The sequence below is a fragment of the Lutra lutra genome, chromosome 1 (assembly GCF_902655055.1).
Source record: "Lutra lutra chromosome 1, mLutLut1.2, whole genome shotgun sequence".
Lineage (NCBI taxonomy): Eukaryota > Metazoa > Chordata > Mammalia > Carnivora > Mustelidae > Lutra > Lutra lutra.
Genome location: NC_062278.1, coordinates 222067171 through 222084482, shown reverse-complemented (window position 1 = coordinate 222084482; position 17312 = coordinate 222067171). Strand labels below are relative to the sequence as shown.

At 60.5% G+C, this 17312-nt stretch overlaps 1 protein-coding gene across 6 annotated transcripts in view; it reads left to right on the top strand.

The window, feature by feature from the left end:
* Nucleotides 1–17312, top strand: part of DOT1L (DOT1 like histone lysine methyltransferase) — a 60034-nt gene that overhangs the window by 11960 nt on the left and 30762 nt on the right. For all 6 annotated transcript variants that reach the window (XR_007123739.1, XM_047709767.1, XM_047709759.1 and 3 more), the window contains exons 2-7: nucleotides 2351–2394; nucleotides 7911–7985; nucleotides 10700–10763; nucleotides 11950–12178; nucleotides 14455–14549; nucleotides 15056–15118. Coding sequence is in view for 5 of the 6 variants with exons in the window: in XM_047709767.1 (XP_047565723.1) it covers nucleotides 2351–2394; nucleotides 7911–7985; nucleotides 10700–10763; nucleotides 11950–12178; nucleotides 14455–14549; nucleotides 15056–15118 (570 nt within the window). In the remaining variant the exon portion in view is untranslated. The remainder of the gene's footprint in view (nucleotides 1–2350; nucleotides 2395–7910; nucleotides 7986–10699; nucleotides 10764–11949; nucleotides 12179–14454; nucleotides 14550–15055; nucleotides 15119–17312) is intronic.

The window sequence follows — 17312 nt, the reverse complement described above, 5'->3', positions numbered from 1 at the left end:
TTGCAGAATTTTCCTCTTGTTCTGTGCTTTGTCTTTCGGCTTTCGTGATGCTGTCCTTGGAAGCGTCACCATTTCATTCTGATGAGGTGCAGCTTACCTGTGCCCTCTGCCCCCCCCCCCCCGAGGTTTATGTGATCAATGTGGGAAGCGTCACCGCCAGGCAGGCACCCTGATTGTCCTCCCCTCCACCCTGCCCGCTCCTTGCCGCAGCGGTGGGTGCTGCTGTGTCTCCTGGCCTTGGTTCAGGCCCCCACAACCTCGTCAGAGGCACTTGGGGCATGTTGGCGCTCAGCATCTCCGTTTGCAAGATGGACTGCTGGCCGTGCCCACGGAGGGCTTGGCACCACCTGAGCTCCACGGTCGTATGACACACTCCCCTGCGTGTGTCGTGCAGTCTCCCGAGCTCTGTGGTTGCCGCCTCACTGTCGCTGTCAGGTCTCCTGCCTCACTGGTGCCCGCGTGGCAGGTGTGGACCTGGAGGGCCGAGCGGACAGGCTTGCTGGGTGACGGGCCCGAGGACTGCGGTCACGGCACGTGGCGACGGCGGTGCACGCGGGCACGGGGCGTTCCGTGGTGTGGGCTCTCAGGCGAGTGGTCTGGCAGAAGGAACTGTGGCTTTCCCCTTGTTTCCGACGCTCTGGCCAGGTCAGGGAGATGCCCCGGGGAGCCTGGGGGGCTCTGAAGGTAGCAGCCGTGGTTGGTGGGGTGCGCGGGTGAGAGGGGCTCCATGCTGGCGGGAGCCATGAAGACGGGGCTGATGTGGGCGGAGGAGCGGTTTCCTTGTGGGGGTCCCCCAGCCTCTCCCTCCTTGCGCCCTCCCGGCGAATCGGAGCACTCGAGTGTGTCCCGGCGTCCTTGGGACCCAGGCTGGCGTGGCTCGCCGACAGAGCCTGGGCTCCCATGTCAGAGGCCGGGGGTGTCCGCCGGCTCCATGTTCCTTCCTCAGGACACAGGGGCAGGTAGGGCCGGGCCTGCCGTGCCCGCCTCCTGCCAGCGAGGCTCCCCTTGCGGCCAATTCCCATTGTTCCTTTAAGACCTTTTGAAGTTGGGCTAAAGCTGGCTTCAGGTGCCCAGCAGAGCTGCCCCAGGAGTCTTCTGACCTGTGCCAGGAGGTCCGGGGGCCGCTCGTCCCCATCAGCGGCCCCACCCCCAGTTTCTGAGTCGGCAGCCGGTGCCGTGATCGGTTCCCGTCGGAACCGTCTCGCCCGCCTGCACTGTGTCCCCGTCACAGGACCGCAAGTGACGTGCGTCGTTTGATCTTTTGTCAGATGGAGGAGGTTACTAAGAACATGAAAAATTGGCTCTTCATTTGCCTTAAAAAAGTTAAGATTTGGCACAAAATGCCACACGATGTGCGAGTCTCTTCACGTGAGATGTCCAGAGACAGGCAAGCCCACAGAGATGACAGTGGACTAGCGATTGCCGGGGGAGGAGGGTGATGGCTGCTGGGTCGGGCATCCGTAGGGCGACCAGAGTGTTCCGGGGTCGTGACTCTGGAAGTGCTGAAAAGCCACGGAGTTGTGCACGCGAAGCGGGCGAGCTCCGTTCTGTGAGAAGCCCTCCTCACGGGGCTGTCCCTACGGAAGCAAGCTCAGGGGTACACGGTCCTTGGACTTATGATGACCCTGACCCCGGGCGCTTGCCCCCAGGCGTCTGTCATGAGGTGGTGCAAGTGGCCAGGGTGTGTGCACAGCCTCCCCGAGGGGCAGCCCGCGCCGTGCTCGCATTGGGACAGGGCCAGAAAGAGGACTCGATGTGTCTGGTCCTGGGTTCTGCAAGGTCTGGGGTCAGTTGGCTGCACAGACCCCAGTGAGAGGACTGGAGTGAGCCCTCAGCCCCCTCTTTGAGGAAGGAGCAGCGATGAGCCCCTGTGCAGTGGGCACCGTGGGGACCCGCCGAGATCAGCTGTGGGGTTAGGGGGTGTCTGTGCTCTGGGGGCAGGACGGCCCTGTAGGTTTTTCCCAAGGTTGTGTTACTGGTGTTACCTTGTTTCACAGACGGGAAAACAGAGGCCTGGAGAGGTTCCGTAAGTCAGAACCAGGCCTGTGGCTCCCAGGCTACAGCAGCACCTGGGGGGTGGGGTGAGGAGTCAGCAGAAGGGTGGGTGCGGGGCAGGGAGGGGAGGGTCAGGGCTTAGACTCCATCCCAGGCCCCTGACCAGCTGCCTGCTGGTAGGGGTGGGTGGGGGGGGCAGTGTTGCAGGAGCAGGTCTTCCCAAGGGCAGCATGTCCAGCCTGCGCAGGGGTCCCAGAGCAGCACGTCCTGGCCCAGGCCAGGGCCGTCTGGTAGGGGGTCCCGGTCCCTGCCTTTGTGTCACTGGAGGGTGTAAACGTGTCCCTTTGTCTTTCAGGACAAACACCACGACGCTGCTCATGAAATCATTGAGACCATCCGGTGAGTGCCGCTCCCGCGGGGTGGGCGGGGTCTCAGGGGTGGGCGGTGCCTGCCGGGGTGGGCGGGGTCTCAGGGATTTCCCCCCCCCCCCCCCCACACGCCCACGCCAGCCACCCAACCTGGGCTCTCTGGCTTATGGCCTGTCCTCTGAGCCCGCTTTGCCCTGCACAGCTCCTCACGGTGAGCGGTCCAGCCCTTTGCTAGTCCACCGCGGCTCCGATTTGCTTATCCTGGTAACTCCTGATGCTTCGCATCCTTTGCCTGTTTTCAAGAGCTGATTTTACTATTGAATTTTCACTGATCTTTACATATTGTCATTACCAGGCCTGTACCAGGTGTGTATTCTGCAGATGTTTTCTTCTGGTCTGTGGCTTACCTCTTCGTATCTTTTTTTTTAAGATTTTATTTATTTGTCGGAGAGAGAGAGTGAGTACGAGCAGGGGGAGGGGCGGAGGCTGTGCAAGGAGCCGGACGTGGGGCTCGATCCCACGAGGCCTGAGCTGAAGGCAGATGCCTCAGCGCCTGAGCCTGGGCTTCCTACCTCCTCACGCCCTTCACAGTGTCTTTGGAGCAGTGGATAGCTTAACTTTGAATGAAGTCCGGTTTGTCCACATTTTTCTTTTACAGTTTGTGGGGTTTTGCCTCCTAAGAAATATTTGCCTAATCTGACGTCACAGGGGTTGTCTCCTATGCTTTCTAGAAGTTTTACAGTTTAGGTTTTCTACTGAGTTTTTCCATCTGTTCTGAGCGCGTCGTTCCGTATGATACGGGGTATGGGTTGACGTTGACCATCGCGCATGCGGACGGCCGCCAGCTCAGCACCGCTGTGAACAGAGACCGTCCCTTCTGTGCGCAGTTCTCGCATCACCTTTGTCCAAGTCAGTTGACGCTGCGGGAGTTGGCTCACTTCCAGGGTGGCTTCTGTCCCACTGGCCCACGTCTGTCTCCTTTCACCAGAGAAGACCTTGGTGGCCTCATGTGCAGAGCAGGCATCCCACCGAGCAGGGCAGCTTCTCCGCCTTTGTTCTTGTTTTAAAGTAGCGCTTCGGGGGAGCACCTGGGGGCTCAGTCAGTCCAACGGCAGACTCTCGATCTCAGCTCACGTCTTGATCTCAGGCTTGTGAGGTCAGGCCCCGTGCTGGGCGTGGAGCCTCCTTGAAAAAAAATAAATAAAAAATGTTGCTTCGGTTATTCTACCTCCTGTGCATCTCCATGTAAATTTTGGAATTAGCTTGTTGGTTTTGCATGATTTTCTTAGGAATCGCACTGAGCCAGTAGGTCGCACGGAGAGATTTGCCGTTGAGGCTTCCGGTACGAGGTCTCTCAGTCCATGAACATGGTATGTGTCTTTGAGCTCGCTCAGGTCTTTCCGCACTTCCTCAGCGGCGTTCTGTCGTTGTGGGGGGGGGGCGCATCTTGGACCTGTTGGTTGGATCCATTCTCAGAGAGTCGAGCTTTTGGCAGGCCTGTAGCTAGGATTCTGTGCTAAGTTTTACTTTCTGGTCGCCTACTGCTTATAAATGAGAATGCGGTTGACTTTCACGTATTAACCATGACCTGTTGCTAAATTTATTGATTCTGGTAAGTGATTTGTAGATTTATTAGGACTCGTAGAAATAAGTACTTCGTCTGTGACTAGGGACAGTTTTATTTCTTCCTTTCAGTCTTCATGATCTTAGTTCTTCTCCTTGGCCTTATCAAATTGGCTGGGACCTTCAGTACAATTTTGCATAGAAGTGGTAAAAGCTCTAGGTTTTTCGCAGATGCCCTGTGCGAGTTTGAGGAAATTCCCTGCCATCCCTGATGTCTGTCCTACGTGTGACCATGGCATTGTAGTTGTATTAAAAGAAGTGGTAACTTTCACAGGCAAAAGCTGAAGTACTTATGAATGAAGTAGCGTGGTGTCTGCGGTCTGCTCCCGAGTGTCAGGGACTGGGTGCCACACAGCGTCTGACGGAGGTGTCTGTTCCTCTTGGGGGCTCTCGGGGCAGCAGGAGGCGCACGGCCTATCGTTTTCTCTTACTGTGGTGACGTTTTCTCTTACTGTGGTGACGTTAACCTTGCCCACCTGGTCCATCACGTTTCTCTGAGGTATAGGCACTCTTTCCCCCCTTTTAATTAATAAATATCTTGGAGGAGATCCTTGGAGACCTTGCAACCATCCCATTTCTCCTTGGACTTTCACCCCCTGATTTTGGTGCCCAGAGGTGGGTCTCACCTGCCATGACTGGTTACTGCTGTGTTCTTGAAGGGAGGTTCTCGGCTGGGGCTCTTCTCCACGGAGAGCGTGCTTTCCCACCCGCTTCCTCTTTCCGTGAGCTGTGACCCACTACTGTGCCGTGGCACGCCCGCCGTTCCTGTGCTGGCTCTTTGGGGCTCTCTGTGCATGCCCTGTCCCTTTGGCGTGCCCCCTCCTTCCTGAGCAGGCCTGTATGTTCCAGAACCGCAGCGCTCCACGTCACCTTGAGGTTCCCGTGTTCCCGACCTGCAAGTCGGCCACAGCTCTCAGCGGCTCTGGCTTCTTCTAGCGGAGAGGAGTTCGTGCTGTTTGTCAGCACAGAGCGGTCTCCTCGTGGAGCTGTGAGAATTCCTGACATGTTCCAGCCGTGAGCGCCTGTGGGACGTGTAGGACGCGCCGCACAGCCGGCTGTGCTCTTTAGCGCACCTTCAGGACTGGGAGTCGAGTGTATCTGTCCGTTCACATCCGTATCACGTCCGGGAAATCTTTGCCTGCCCGAGTCACAAAGGTGTTCTCCTTTGTTTTCTTTGAGAAGCTCCGTGGTTTCAGCCTTTGCGTCAGGGTTACGATGTTCCCGTGAGCCAGCTGCGGTTTATATTCGTGGGGTCGACGTTAATTAAAAAGACTGTTTTCCCATCATGTTGTCTCGGTGCTTTTATCCGAGAGCCGTGTAAACGTTCACCGGCCTCTGTCCCGTGCTCTGGGTCAGCGTGTCTCTCCGTCCCTGTGCCAGCGCCAGTTCTGGTTACCGTAGACCTGCGGTGGGTCTCAGGATAAGGCCGTCAAGTCCTCTAGCGGTGCTCGTTGTAAAGCTTATGGAGGCTGGGAGCTCAGTCTTCGCGCTCCCATCTCGGAGTCAGCTTGTCTGTTTCTCCCAGAGCCTCCTGGCGTGTTCTAGGGTCGCTTCGAGGTGGCAGCTTGGTCCGGGGAAAGGGCTGTTTGAGTCTTCTGTTCTGTGAACATAGTTGCCTTTGGTTTGTTTCGTTTTCAGGTTTTCTCATGAGTGTTTTACAGTTTTCAATATAGAGGTCTTACAAATTTTTCATTAAAATTACCACTATAGGGGTGCCCACGTGGCTGAGTCAGGTAAGCGTCCAACTCTTGATTTGGGCTCAGGTCGTGATCTCAGGGTCGTGATGTTGTGCCCCAGGTTGGGCTCCATATGGGGCAGGGACCCTGCTTAGGATTCTCTCTCTCCCTCTTCCCCTGCCCCAGCCCTGCACACACGTGTTACGTTCTCTCTCAAGTAAATAATTTTTTTTTTTAAGATTTTATTTATTTGACAGACAGAGATCACAAGCAGGCAGAGAGGCATGCAGAGAGAGAGGGGGAAGCAGGCTCCCCGCTGAGCAGGGAGCCTGATGCGGGGCTCGATCCCAGGACCCTGAGGCCATGACCTGAGCCGAAGTCAGAGGCTCAACCCACAGAGCCACCCAGGCGCCCCTCAAGTAAATAAATATTAAAAAAAAAAAATCCCTAGATATTTATGTTTTATTGATATTTAAAATGGCATTTAAAAAATCGGTTTAAAAATTCTCTGTTGCTGGTACATGCAGACAAAGCTTGTTTTTGCTCACTGACCTCATGCCTTGTGGCCTTGCTCAATTCGTCTAAGTTCTAGAAGCTTCTGTGTAAATTCCTTAGGGTAGCCCATTTGTTAAATTGTGTGTCTGTGAATGATGCTTCTTTTCTGGTCTTTGTGCTGTCTGCCACGTGGTGCTGGCCAGGGCCTGTGGTGGAGTGTTGAAGGAGGTGTGGTGGCCAGCGTCCTCACCTGTCCCCCCACCTGGGAGCGGTCTGTCTGCGCCAGTAGCCCGCTGGTGTCTGCAGGAACTGTACCCTCCTGTCCCATTGGGGCTCCTCACGGACGCTGTGTGTGCTGTCGAGCAGAGAGCTTACCGGAGGGAAGTGCTCGTGGGGCGGGAGGGTGGGGAGGACTCTGATGCACTGGAGGGACCCTTGGGTGGGTGGACGCTTGGAGGTGGGCCCTGCCCAGCTGGCCCTGGTGACAGAGAGCGGAGGGGTCTTGTGGGGAGGGGCCGCAGGGTCTGGGCCAGGAGTGCCTCTCTGTGCACGTGTGTTTGGAGGCGGCAGCTGCGGCTCTCTGCTCCAGCGAGGGAGTCGGGCTCGTGGACGCAGGGGTGCAGGGACACAGGGAGTACCTCCCGTCCCCACCGATTGGAGCTGGCAGGGAGCCCACTGGCAGAGCAGAGACAGCGGGCATGCAGGCGGTGCCCCCCCACTCCTCTTTCCACCTCTTGCTTCCTCAGGGTTTTTACCCTGCGTGGGGCTTGGGTCTGGCTTGGGTCTGGCTTGGGCGTTTTCTGTCTGCTGAGGTGATCCTATGACTTTCTGTTGACGAGGCAGAGGACGGTGGTTCGTTGCTGCGGTAAACTCCGCGTGGTGGGCGCATGCGGGCTTTGGCTCACACGTGTTTTTAGGGGGTTGTTTTTGGGGGGCGCTCGTGAGGGCGTTGGTGGGTAGACTGCCTGTTCTGTGCCGACTTTGTCTTTCCGAGGCTTTGTCTCCCTCCGGTTTCGGCATCAGGGTAATGCCGGCCTCATGCGACTGAACACGTCACTGCCCTGCTTCCCTGCATGTGCGGCAGGACCCCCGGGCGATGCCAGTTGGACCCGGCTCTCCTGGCGGGAGGCGCTTGATCAGGGGGTCGCAGTCTTCAGCAGGGTCCAGGCTGTCAAGATGTCCCCTTTCTCCTGGGGTCGGTTTTGCGTGTTCGTGTCTTTCCAAGAAGTCGCTCATTTCGTCTAAGTTGTCAGATCTCTCGGTGGAGCATTTTGCGCGACATCCGCGGTGTTCTCCTGAACGTGTGGAGCGTTGACTCCTTTCTCAGGCTCTCTGTCGAGGTGGGATCAGGATCCAGCGAGGGTTAGGCCTTGGGACGGGCTGGCGTGTGTCTCTGTCCCTCTGCTCTGTCAGCTCCCCTCGTCTGCTGCTCGCCACGCGCCTGTGCAGCGGCCCGCTTGTCTGGGGCGCGGGGAGCTCATGCGGCGGTGCTGGCCGCCGGCCCCCCCGGGCACACAGCACATTCCGGGCTCTCTGCCTGGAGTGGCTGCTTCCCCAGCTCGTCCCGTGTGGCCCGTTGGCCCCAGGAGCCGACTGCGCGGCTTCACGCGGCTTGTTCCCAAGCGATGCCTCCCTCTTCTCTTGTGCTCGTTGAGTTGAATAATGAGGATTTTTTTTTTAATGTTTGGGGGTCGAGAGTGAAAAGTAGAGCATGAGACCAGTCGTCACCGTTGGCTCTGCTCTTGTGTTTCAGGTGGGTCTGTGAGGAGATCCCGGACCTCAAGCTTGCTATGGAGAATTATGTTCTCATCGACTACGACACCAAAAGGTGAGCCGAGCCGCCTCTCTGCGACTGCTGGGGCCGTGGCCTCCGGTCGGCTCTTCTTCAACGGCGCGAGCTGGCCGGTGATTTCCTTTGGAGTTGGCTGTTGCCCCGTGGAGTTATTCCGGTAGGAAACGTTGATGAGATACTGGCAGAGGCTGTCCGAGCAGGGACGTGATTGGAAATGCCACATTGTGGGGGCTGCTCTCCCCGCAGCCTCCCGCCAGCGGCCAATGCTCCAGCCCGAGGACAGTGCCTCTGCTGGGCCTCACGGGACCCATCCGGGTCTCTGGGGCTCAGGCCTCACTGCCCCTCCAGCCTCTGTGGCCCCTGCTCGTGGTTTCCTGCAGGCGCGTCCTGGATCTCGGAGCACAGTCGGGTGGGCGGGGAAGGGCGAGGCCGTGTCTGGAATGCCGTTTTGTTTCTCTCGCAGAAGGCGGGCTGGCGCTCCCTGCTCCCGCTGTCGTAGCTCTCGGCAGGCGTAGAGCGGCTCCACAGTGTTCCCGGAAGGCGCGTGTCTTCTGTGGGCTTTGCTGGCTCGCTCTTGATCGGGAGCCCAGTCCAGAGGAGCCCTGGGGCCCCTCGCCCCGGCACCCAGGTGGTGCTGACCCAGTCTCACCTCTGTGTTTGAAGGGCTTCTTGGTCTGCTCGTCAGCCCTGATCCCTTTCGCCCGGCCTCCTGCCTTGTTCTGCATCTAACCGTTCGCCAAGCATTGGGAAAGTAGTTAACCGTGCTCACTCCTCCCTCCAGAGCAGCCCGGCCCCTGGGCAGTGGGGTGTTCCCGTGGGCTCCGGTGGTGTGCGTGCGGTGAGCAGTGAGGGCCCACACGGAGGGCTGGGGTGCGGCTCTCTTGCATCCAGGGTGCGGTGCGTGCGGGGCTGAGCTGTGGACGTTAGCCAGTTGGCCAGGGGAGCTGGCCTTCAGTGATGGGTGGAGTGCTCTGTGCGGGCCCAGAGCAGCCCGTGCTTCTCAGGACAGCGTTGCTGCAAGATGTTTGCAGGGGGTGTTGGAGGCCCTTCCCCTCTGTACTCAGATGGCTCAGGAAAGCCCGGGCATGGCTGTGGGGGGCCAGGCTGAGGGTATCCAGCTAAGGGGCTGGTATGGCTGTGGGGTCAGGCTCGTGGTGGGGGACCCTCATTTCTCTCCCAAGCAAGGCGGCAGCCAGGTGCCTATGCACCGTCCCAGGGATGGGCCTCCTCTGGGGCCGGTTGGACCTCGGCGAACCCCAGGAAGTAAAATGACAAAGGGGTGCCTGGGTTTTCCTGTGAGGGCAGCACGAGAAACTAAGAGCCAGAGGTCTCGGATCTTTCATTTTCCAAATTAGGAGTGCGAAGGAGTGTCACTCAGATGCTGGGGCTGGGGACTGCCAGGTCCTGGTTCCCTGGGACCCCACCTGGCCCGGCACTTAGTGGGGGAGAGGGTAGAGTGTCTGGCCCATGTCCCTGGCCCGTGTCCGTGGCCCGTGTCCGTTGCCCGCTGCTCCGAAGAGGAGCAGAGCCTATTGTTGCTCTTGGGCTCCTGAGTTCGCCGCATTAGCCCAGGGGCAGCTTGGTCACTGTCCTTCCTGAGGACGCCTCAGGCCTGGGTAGGGCCTGGTCTTCCCACTCGTTCTCTCTTTCTCTTGCTTGTCCACTGCGGCTGTCCTACGGGGGACCTCGGCCTTGCCGTCGGGGAACCAGCTTCGTTGAATTGTTTAATTTCTGTCCTAAAGGAAGGGGGTGTGCGAGCTCTTGGGGTGAATCTGGCAGTCCGCGAGGATGTGGGGGGCATTGGGGCGGGCAGCGTGGGGTACACACGGCGTGGTCGTGGCCCATGTGCGGAGGGACCTCTCCCAGGCTCCTGGTGTCCGGCTCAGGGAGGAAGGCTCCTTGCTGCTATGTGTGTGTGCGGGTGTTATGGACGGAGTCCCCCGGCTGACACCCCCTCCGGTGCAGCACAGACGCGGGAGCCCCCTGCCCCCCGCACCGCCTCCATCAGGCCGTTCTCTGCGGAGCGTCCGGGTAGCATCCCTGGACCTGCCCCTTCGAATGCCAGGAGCACCCCAGGATGTCCCCAGACATTGTACCATGGCCCCTGGAGGCCGAGTCAGTCCCTGGGGGACCTCCCGGGTCAGGGGATCATTGAGAGTCCTACCTGGAGTGAGCACGGGGGCTTGGGAGGGTGCAGTCTCCTTGAACAACCCCAGGCAGACTCTTGGCACCTCACGGGTGCCGCTTCCATCTTTGAAAGTTTTGGGGTCTTCTTCTGGGAGAGCCAGGGGGCCTTCTGCCACTGGGTACCCCCCATGCCCATCAAGCTGGGGGTGAGATGGAGGCTCCCTCTAGCCCGGGAAGGAAGTAAGGCCCTTGTGCACTGCCCTGGGGCAGCAGGCCCAGCTTGGGGAGCAGGTGGGGTGTGCGTCCGGCCAGCTCCCAGCCACGGTGCATTATGAAGGCTATGCAGAGCCCCTTCTCTCGCCTAACACCTGCCAGGCACACCGTTGACCTTGGCTTTGACCTGTGAGCCCTGACCTCCGGAGGCTGCCACGTAGCCAAAGACCGCCTCAGTGCGGCCCTGGGCCCAGCCTTGTTGGCCACATGTGGTTCTCCTTGGTGTCTTGTGACTGTGCCTCCTTACTGGGGATGGCTGGCGCTGCCAGTCCAGGAGCCGTCTCTCCCAAGAGGCCCCTGTGGCATGTGCTGGGCTTCACAGCGACTGGCGTCTTGCCCTTGCCTTTCAGCTTCGAAAGCATGCAGAGGCTCTGTGACAAGTACAACCGTGCCATTGACAGCATCCACCAGCTGGTAGGTGGCCTCTGCCCTCCCCTCATGTGCATCTGCTCGCCAGGGACCCGAGCGGGGGTGTTCGACCCACTGCCCCTCACATTTCCTGGGTGCTTGTCACATACGCCTTGCAGAACCCTGCAGACCGCCCTGGAGTGCAGGGGTGTGGCGTGGGGCCGGCCTTTGCTGGGACTGGGCTGGAGGTCGGGTGCGTCCTCAGCCCCCGTCCCCCCGCATGCTGGTGCCCCCCGCCGGGTCTCCCATGCGGATAGACCTTCACGTCGGCGCCCTGCCCCACGGGCGCCCTCAGACGGCTGTGTCGTGAGCGCGTTCCTGCCGTCCCTCTGGGATATTCCAATTATGGAGAGGCCTGGGGCTCTGTCCACACCTCCCTGTGCCACCGTGCTGCAGCCTGCGGAGCCCTTGCCTGGTGAAGAACAGACAGCGGGGCCAGGCCAGTCTGCCAGAGCGGTTCTGGAAAGTGCGTCCCTGCTGCGTCTGCGGACGCTCCCTGTCTGGGCAGCACGGGCTCCTGCTGGGTTCGGGTTCTCGTGCAGAAGCCTTGCGGTCGGGGAGGCTGTGGTGGGCTGTCGGGCCCGCAGCTCTGAGGGCCTAGCACGCGCTGGCGGGGGCTCTGGCTGCCGACCGCCTCACTGTTGCAGCCAGGAGGGGAGGGGCTGCTGGATCGGTCTCCTGGTAAGGACCGGGGCTCAGGGAAGTTCTGTGTCAGCCGTGTGGGCGCCCTCCCACTGCCTTGGCCCAGAGCTCTCCCCTCGGTTTTGTCCCTGGCAGGAGGTGGGGCCTGAGGCTTGGGGCTGACCTGGGCCACTCATGGCAGGTGTGTGGCCTCAGGAGCGGGCGGTTCCGCGGTCACAGGCCGCAGGTAGCCCAAGGGGGCGGACCGTGAGGGGTCAGGGCTCCGTGGTTCCCTGGGGCTGGGAGCCTGAGGACTCCCTCCTTGGGCCAGTGGGAGCTGCATGGGTGCAGGCCCAGTTCTGGCCCGAGCCCCCTGACGTGGACCCACCAGGCGCTGGCTCTTTCTGTGACCATTTCTTTTCCCAGATGGGCTTTCAGGTGAAGGTGCAGCTCTGAGGCCGACAACCTCTGCTGTCTGGGGAGGCGGTGGGGCTGGGGCCGGGACGCACGGTTGTCATGCGGGGTGGGGGCCACCCGTGTCATGCGTGTGGGGCTTTCTGTGCCGTCCTAGTGGAAGGGGACCACGCAGCCCATGAAGCTGAACACGCGGCCGTCCAATGGGCTCCTGCGGCATATCCTGCAGCAGGTCTACAACCACTCGGTGACGGACCCCGAGAAGCTCAACAACTACGAGCCCTTCTCCCCGGAGGTGTACGGGGAGACCTCCTTTGACTTGGTCGCTCAGATGATCGACGAGATCAAGATGACTGAGGACGACCTGTTTGTGGACCTGGGCAGTGGTGAGTGTGGGCAGGCCATGCCGTCAGCGCCACCAGCCTCCCTGGTCCCCAGAGATGGAGCAGCCCGGGTCACCCGCAGCCCCTCGCGGGGGGCGGCCCCTCTCTGCAGCCAGCCGGTGCTCTGCACCGAGGAGAGGCCAGGCCGCCGTGCTCCCAAGGGCCCCTCCCTCTCCCTCACCCCTCCTAGCCCTGGGGGACCTGTTCTTGGGACCTGTTCAGAGGGGACCCCAGTGACCACCGCAGACCAGCCCCCCATGTGGCTGGGTGTCCTCACCCCTTCCCCACACTCCCCAGCTCTCACTAGCCCCCTGCCTCTTTTGTGCATTGGGGGGCCCCCGGCACCAATACGGAGGGTCCTGAGGGTAGGCCTGTCCTCAGCGTGGCCTAGCAGGCGTCCACGTGAAGAGCCGTGGACAGAGCGGGACAAACGCACACCTCGGGTTGGCTGGATCCAGATGGGACATGTTCGGTGACAGGGCTGGTGATGGGGCTGGCTGTCAGCCTGCGTGGGAGCCCCGTGCACAGCCCTCCTCTGGGTCAGCCAGCCACCTGGGTGGGACCACGTTTGGACACACAACCTTGTGCCACAGACTGAATGTCCTTCTCAAACCGGCGCGGCCTCAGCGCTTGCAGACGGCCCAGTGCCCTGGGCGAGGACGACTATTTTCACGTCATCATTAGCGTGGACCTCTTTAAGCACACAGTTCATGTTTTACTTATTTATTTGAAGATTTTATTTATTTGACAGAGAGCGTAAGCAGCAGAGCAGCAGGCAGAGGGAGAGGGGAAGCAGGCTTCCTGCTGAGCATGGAGCCCGACATGGGACTCAATCCCACCGGAGCCGAAGGCAGCTCCTTAACCAACTGAGGCGTCCAGGCGCCCCCACAGTTCATATTTTACTAAGAATACGTGTACTTTCAGGGGCTCCTGGGCGGCTCACTCAGTCGAGGGTCCGACTCTTGGTTTTAGCTCAGGTTGTGATCTCAGGGTCGTGAGATCGAGCCCCACCGCAGCTTCCGTGCTGAGCAGGAGTCTGCTTGAGACTCTCTCCCTCTGTCCCTCTGCCCTTCTCCTTGCTCGTGCATGTGGACGCTCTGGCTCTCCAAAAAAAAAAAAAAAAAAAAAAAATCGTAGGCTTCAAGTTAGTTGTCTAGAAGGCCACAGAACTTACCTGTGTGTGTGAAAAGGTTTGGGAGTTTTAGAAAACCCCTTCCTGGCTCCTCGTGCCCAGCTCTTACCCCTGGCCATGACCCTTGTGTCCTCTTGCATGGGCCTTGCCATTTACCCTGTGTTTCTAAGTAGTGGGCCTATTTTCTTATTTTTCTTTCTTTAAGATTTTTTACTTAGGGACCCTGGATGGCTCAGTGGGTGGAGCCTCTGCCTTCGGGTCAGGTCATGGTCTCAGGGTCCTGGGATCGAGCCCCACGTCAGGTGCTCTGCTCAGCAGGGAGCCTGCTTCCCCCTCTCTCTCTGCTTGCCTCTCTGCCTACTTGCAATCTCTGCCTGTCAAATAAATAAATGAATAAATAAATAAATAAATAAAATAAAGATTTTTTACTTAGGTAATTTCCACCCTCAGCGTGGGGCTTGAACTCCTGACCCTGAGACAGAGAGTCATGCGCTGTACCACACAAGCCGGCCGGCGCTCGGTTGCTTCTTTACATTTTCCAAACCTATTCCATTCAGAGCATGAGCTCAGAAGGCTCCTGGCTCGCTGGCTGAGAGGCATGACTGACCCAAGTAGGAGGGGGACCGTGGGCCAGGCTTCTGGGCGCATGTGAGGTCTGAGTGCCCCGCGCTGCCCAGCTGGGCTTGGTGGTGCGTTTGGCCAGCGCGTGGCCGTGGTTTGGAGACCCCGTTTCTGGTGTGCGGGGGTTGCTCCCGCTGCTCCGCTGCGCATCAAGCCCCGTCGACACCGAGTGGTGGTGGGTGTTCCCAGTGGTTTCAGATGGGCCGGCCGTGCCACGCTGTGGCGGTGACTGGCGAACCTTCCAGAGGGAGACACAGTGCAGGTTCCCCTCGCGGCAACCCTGCTGTGCTGTCTGTGGGAGGCAGCGTAGGCCAGACGGCCGACCCCCTAGTGGGGCCTTGGCTCACGGCCTGGGTCAGTGGCATATCCTGGTGACCTTGGAGGTGCTCGCACCTTCTCGGAGAGCTGGTGGCCTCTGCCTCTTCACCCCTGTGGCCAGCACCTGTGTGGCCTGGGCCTCGACGCTGGGTGGGCGGCGCCTCTGTCCCAGGGCCTGTGTCTTGACTGTCCCTCCCTCCCTCTGAAGGAGTGGGCCAGGTCGTGCTACAGGTCGCCGCGGCCACCAACTGCAAGCATCACTACGGCGTGGAGAAAGCGGACATCCCAGCCAAGTACGCGGAGGTGAGTGCCTCCGGAGTGGGGCGCAGGTGTGTGTGCTCACCTCTCTTTTCTCCCCAACCTTTGCCGTGACCCACAGGGTATAAGGAGGGAAGGACAGCAGGAGGTGGGCGTTCCAAGGGGCTGCTTGGTCTCTGCCCGCACATCTGGGCCCAGTGCATGTGCCACCAGCAAGGGCCACAGCCTTGTCTACCCTAGGCTGGGCCCGTCTCCAGATGCACCCCGGGTCAGCAGGCATCCCCTAGGTGCCCGTGTCCGCCTGGGGTGGGGTCCGTGGGGTTTGGGGCGTAGGTGCGTGTCCAGAAACGCCTTTAGACTGTGTGGCCCACACATCTGGTGGACTCCACAGGTCCTGCCGTCTGTCCTCCCCTGCAACCCCCAGAGTCACCCGGGCTGCTGCTCAGAGGGGCTGGGCTGTGGGCTGGCGGAGGGGCAGTCCCGGCTTGTCCTGTGGGAGGCAGGTAGGGTGGGAGGAGCGGCTGACGGGCTGTCGGATCATTCCCTTGCAGACCATGGACCGAGAGTTCAGGAAGTGGATGAAATGGTATGGAAAAAAGCATGCAGAATACACAGTGAGTGCCAGCGTCCCCGGCCGCGGCTAACGGTCCAGCTCCGTCCCTGCGCCTCCTCCTCCCTGACCCGCCGTTCTGCCCTGCTGGTCCTCGCCTGGCGTGTGGTGCTGGCGGAGGCCTGCCCGGCCTCACGAGGGCCTTCCTCCTCGGCCTCTCCGGTCCTCCTCGGGGGCTGCCGCTGCCCCTGCCCCGGGCGCTCTGAGAACGGGCGCAGGGGCCTCTCCTGCAGCCCTCAGCCGCGCGAAGGCAGTTGCGGGCATCGTGTCCCCGGGCGCCTGGCGGGTCTCAGGGAGCCCTCCTTGGTGTCGCGCACGTGTGGGTCACGGCTGTGGTGCGGGTCTGGGCAGCGGGGTGTGGACAAGAAGGCCTCTTCCCTGGTCCACCGGCTGGCTCCGTGGCGTCCTCTCCATGGCCTTCTGCTAGCACGTGACCCCGCCGGTGAGTCCATCCTCCTGGCAAGGCTCGGGTCGGGCCGCATGCCCCCAGCTCCCCGGGCCGCTCCTGCACCTTGGCCTCCACGGCTTGCGCTAGGCTTATGAGCCCCACGTTTTCTGGCTGGCCAGGGTTCTAGAGCCCTGGCCTCTGTCTGCCCCCGTCCGGGGCTCTTGCATCGCGCCCTGAAACACACGTGTGGGCCCGGGCTCATCCCTTGCTCCCTCTTTCACTGTGGACACGCTGCAGCCGTGTAGCCTGCAGCCACGTGGCCACTGCGGGGACACCGTGGACAGAGTGTGTCCCAAACAGACCTCTAACTCCTCCTCCTCCCATCCCGGGTCCAGTGTGCGCGCCCAGACCCCCGAGCCTGCGCTCGGCTCCGCGGTCAGCCCCGTTGCTCTCCTTCCTTGGGTCTCTTGCGAGTGTTCACGTCCTCCCCTCTCGGTCCCCAGCCCAGAGCACGCCATCCGCGGGTGTTGACTGCTGAGCTGAGACCGGTGTCCTGGTCGTGTCACATGGCCACGGGCTGGCGCTCGGTTGGGGTGTGGGGAGAAGGGGAAGGGGAGGTTTCCCCTTCCTTAGGCCGGCCTGATGGCTTCTCCTCCCGTGGGTCGTCCCTGCGCTGTCGTGTTGCAAAGTCGTCACCAGACCCGCGGTCACCCGCGTTTGCTCCTTGGTGTCTTCCGGTGGCTGTTTTATGAGTAGGGCCGTGAGGCTGAGGTTGGCACCTGGATCCTTTCCTTTTGCATGTGGAGGCTCCGCAGTTTCAGCCCTGTGCTTGCAGGCTCCGCCCTCGTGCATGTCTGTCCGTCTGTGCTGTCTCGGCTGCCGTGGCTTTATCTGTCCGTCTGTGCCGTCTCCGCTGCCGTGGCTCTGTCTGTCCGTCTGTGCCGTCTCGGCTGCCGTGGCTCTGTCTGTCCGTCTGTGCCGTCTCGGCTGCCGTAGCTCTGTCTGTCCGTCTGTGCCGCCTCGGCTGCCGTGGCTCTGCCTGTCCGTCTGTGGTGTCTCCGCTGCCGTGGCTGTCTGTCCGTCTGTGCCGTCTCTGCTGCCGTGGCTCTGTAGCGACTCTACTCGGGCGCCGTCCACCTGTCTCCTGACCTGGCTCTCCTTCCGTGCTGTGTCGCTGACTCTGGGACTTTCCCGTCCCCAGATAAGCCATGGGGTCGGCATGCGGTCAGTGCGTGCGGTCCACCTCAGAGGGCGGGGGGGGGGGGGGCGGCCAGCCGGAGTCTGCGCCGGTGCGTGGGGACAGCTCACGTCCAGACAGGGTCGTGTCTTCCTGCCTCCGACGTGGCCTGCCCTCCCTCACCGACGTCGGTCGTCAGGCTTTTGTAGTCTGCCTCCTGTAGATCTCGTACATGTTTTGTGAGCGTTACGTAGAAGTCTGTCTGTCTTGGTGCGTGTATCAACAGTACTGGCTTTTTAATTTCAAATCCGCGTGTCAGTTGCTGGTTCGTAGGAAGGCAGTCGGCGTCTGCCGCATGTTCACGTACGACAACGCCTCTACCGTAGAGTGGTGTTGTAGTGGCTGATCAGCTCCCCGTGTGCTTTTCTGAATTCATTCAGATTTTCTGCACGGACGATCGCGTCATCTGCGAACAGATGTGGTGTCACATCTCCTTCCTGGTCTGTGTGTGTGTTATTTCTCCTATCTGTTGCACAAGCCGGTGTAACATTGGTATGGCCAGGACGCTTGCGAGGGACCCATGGCCTGTTCCCAAGCTTCCTGGAAAGCAGCGACTTTCCCATCACGGAGGGG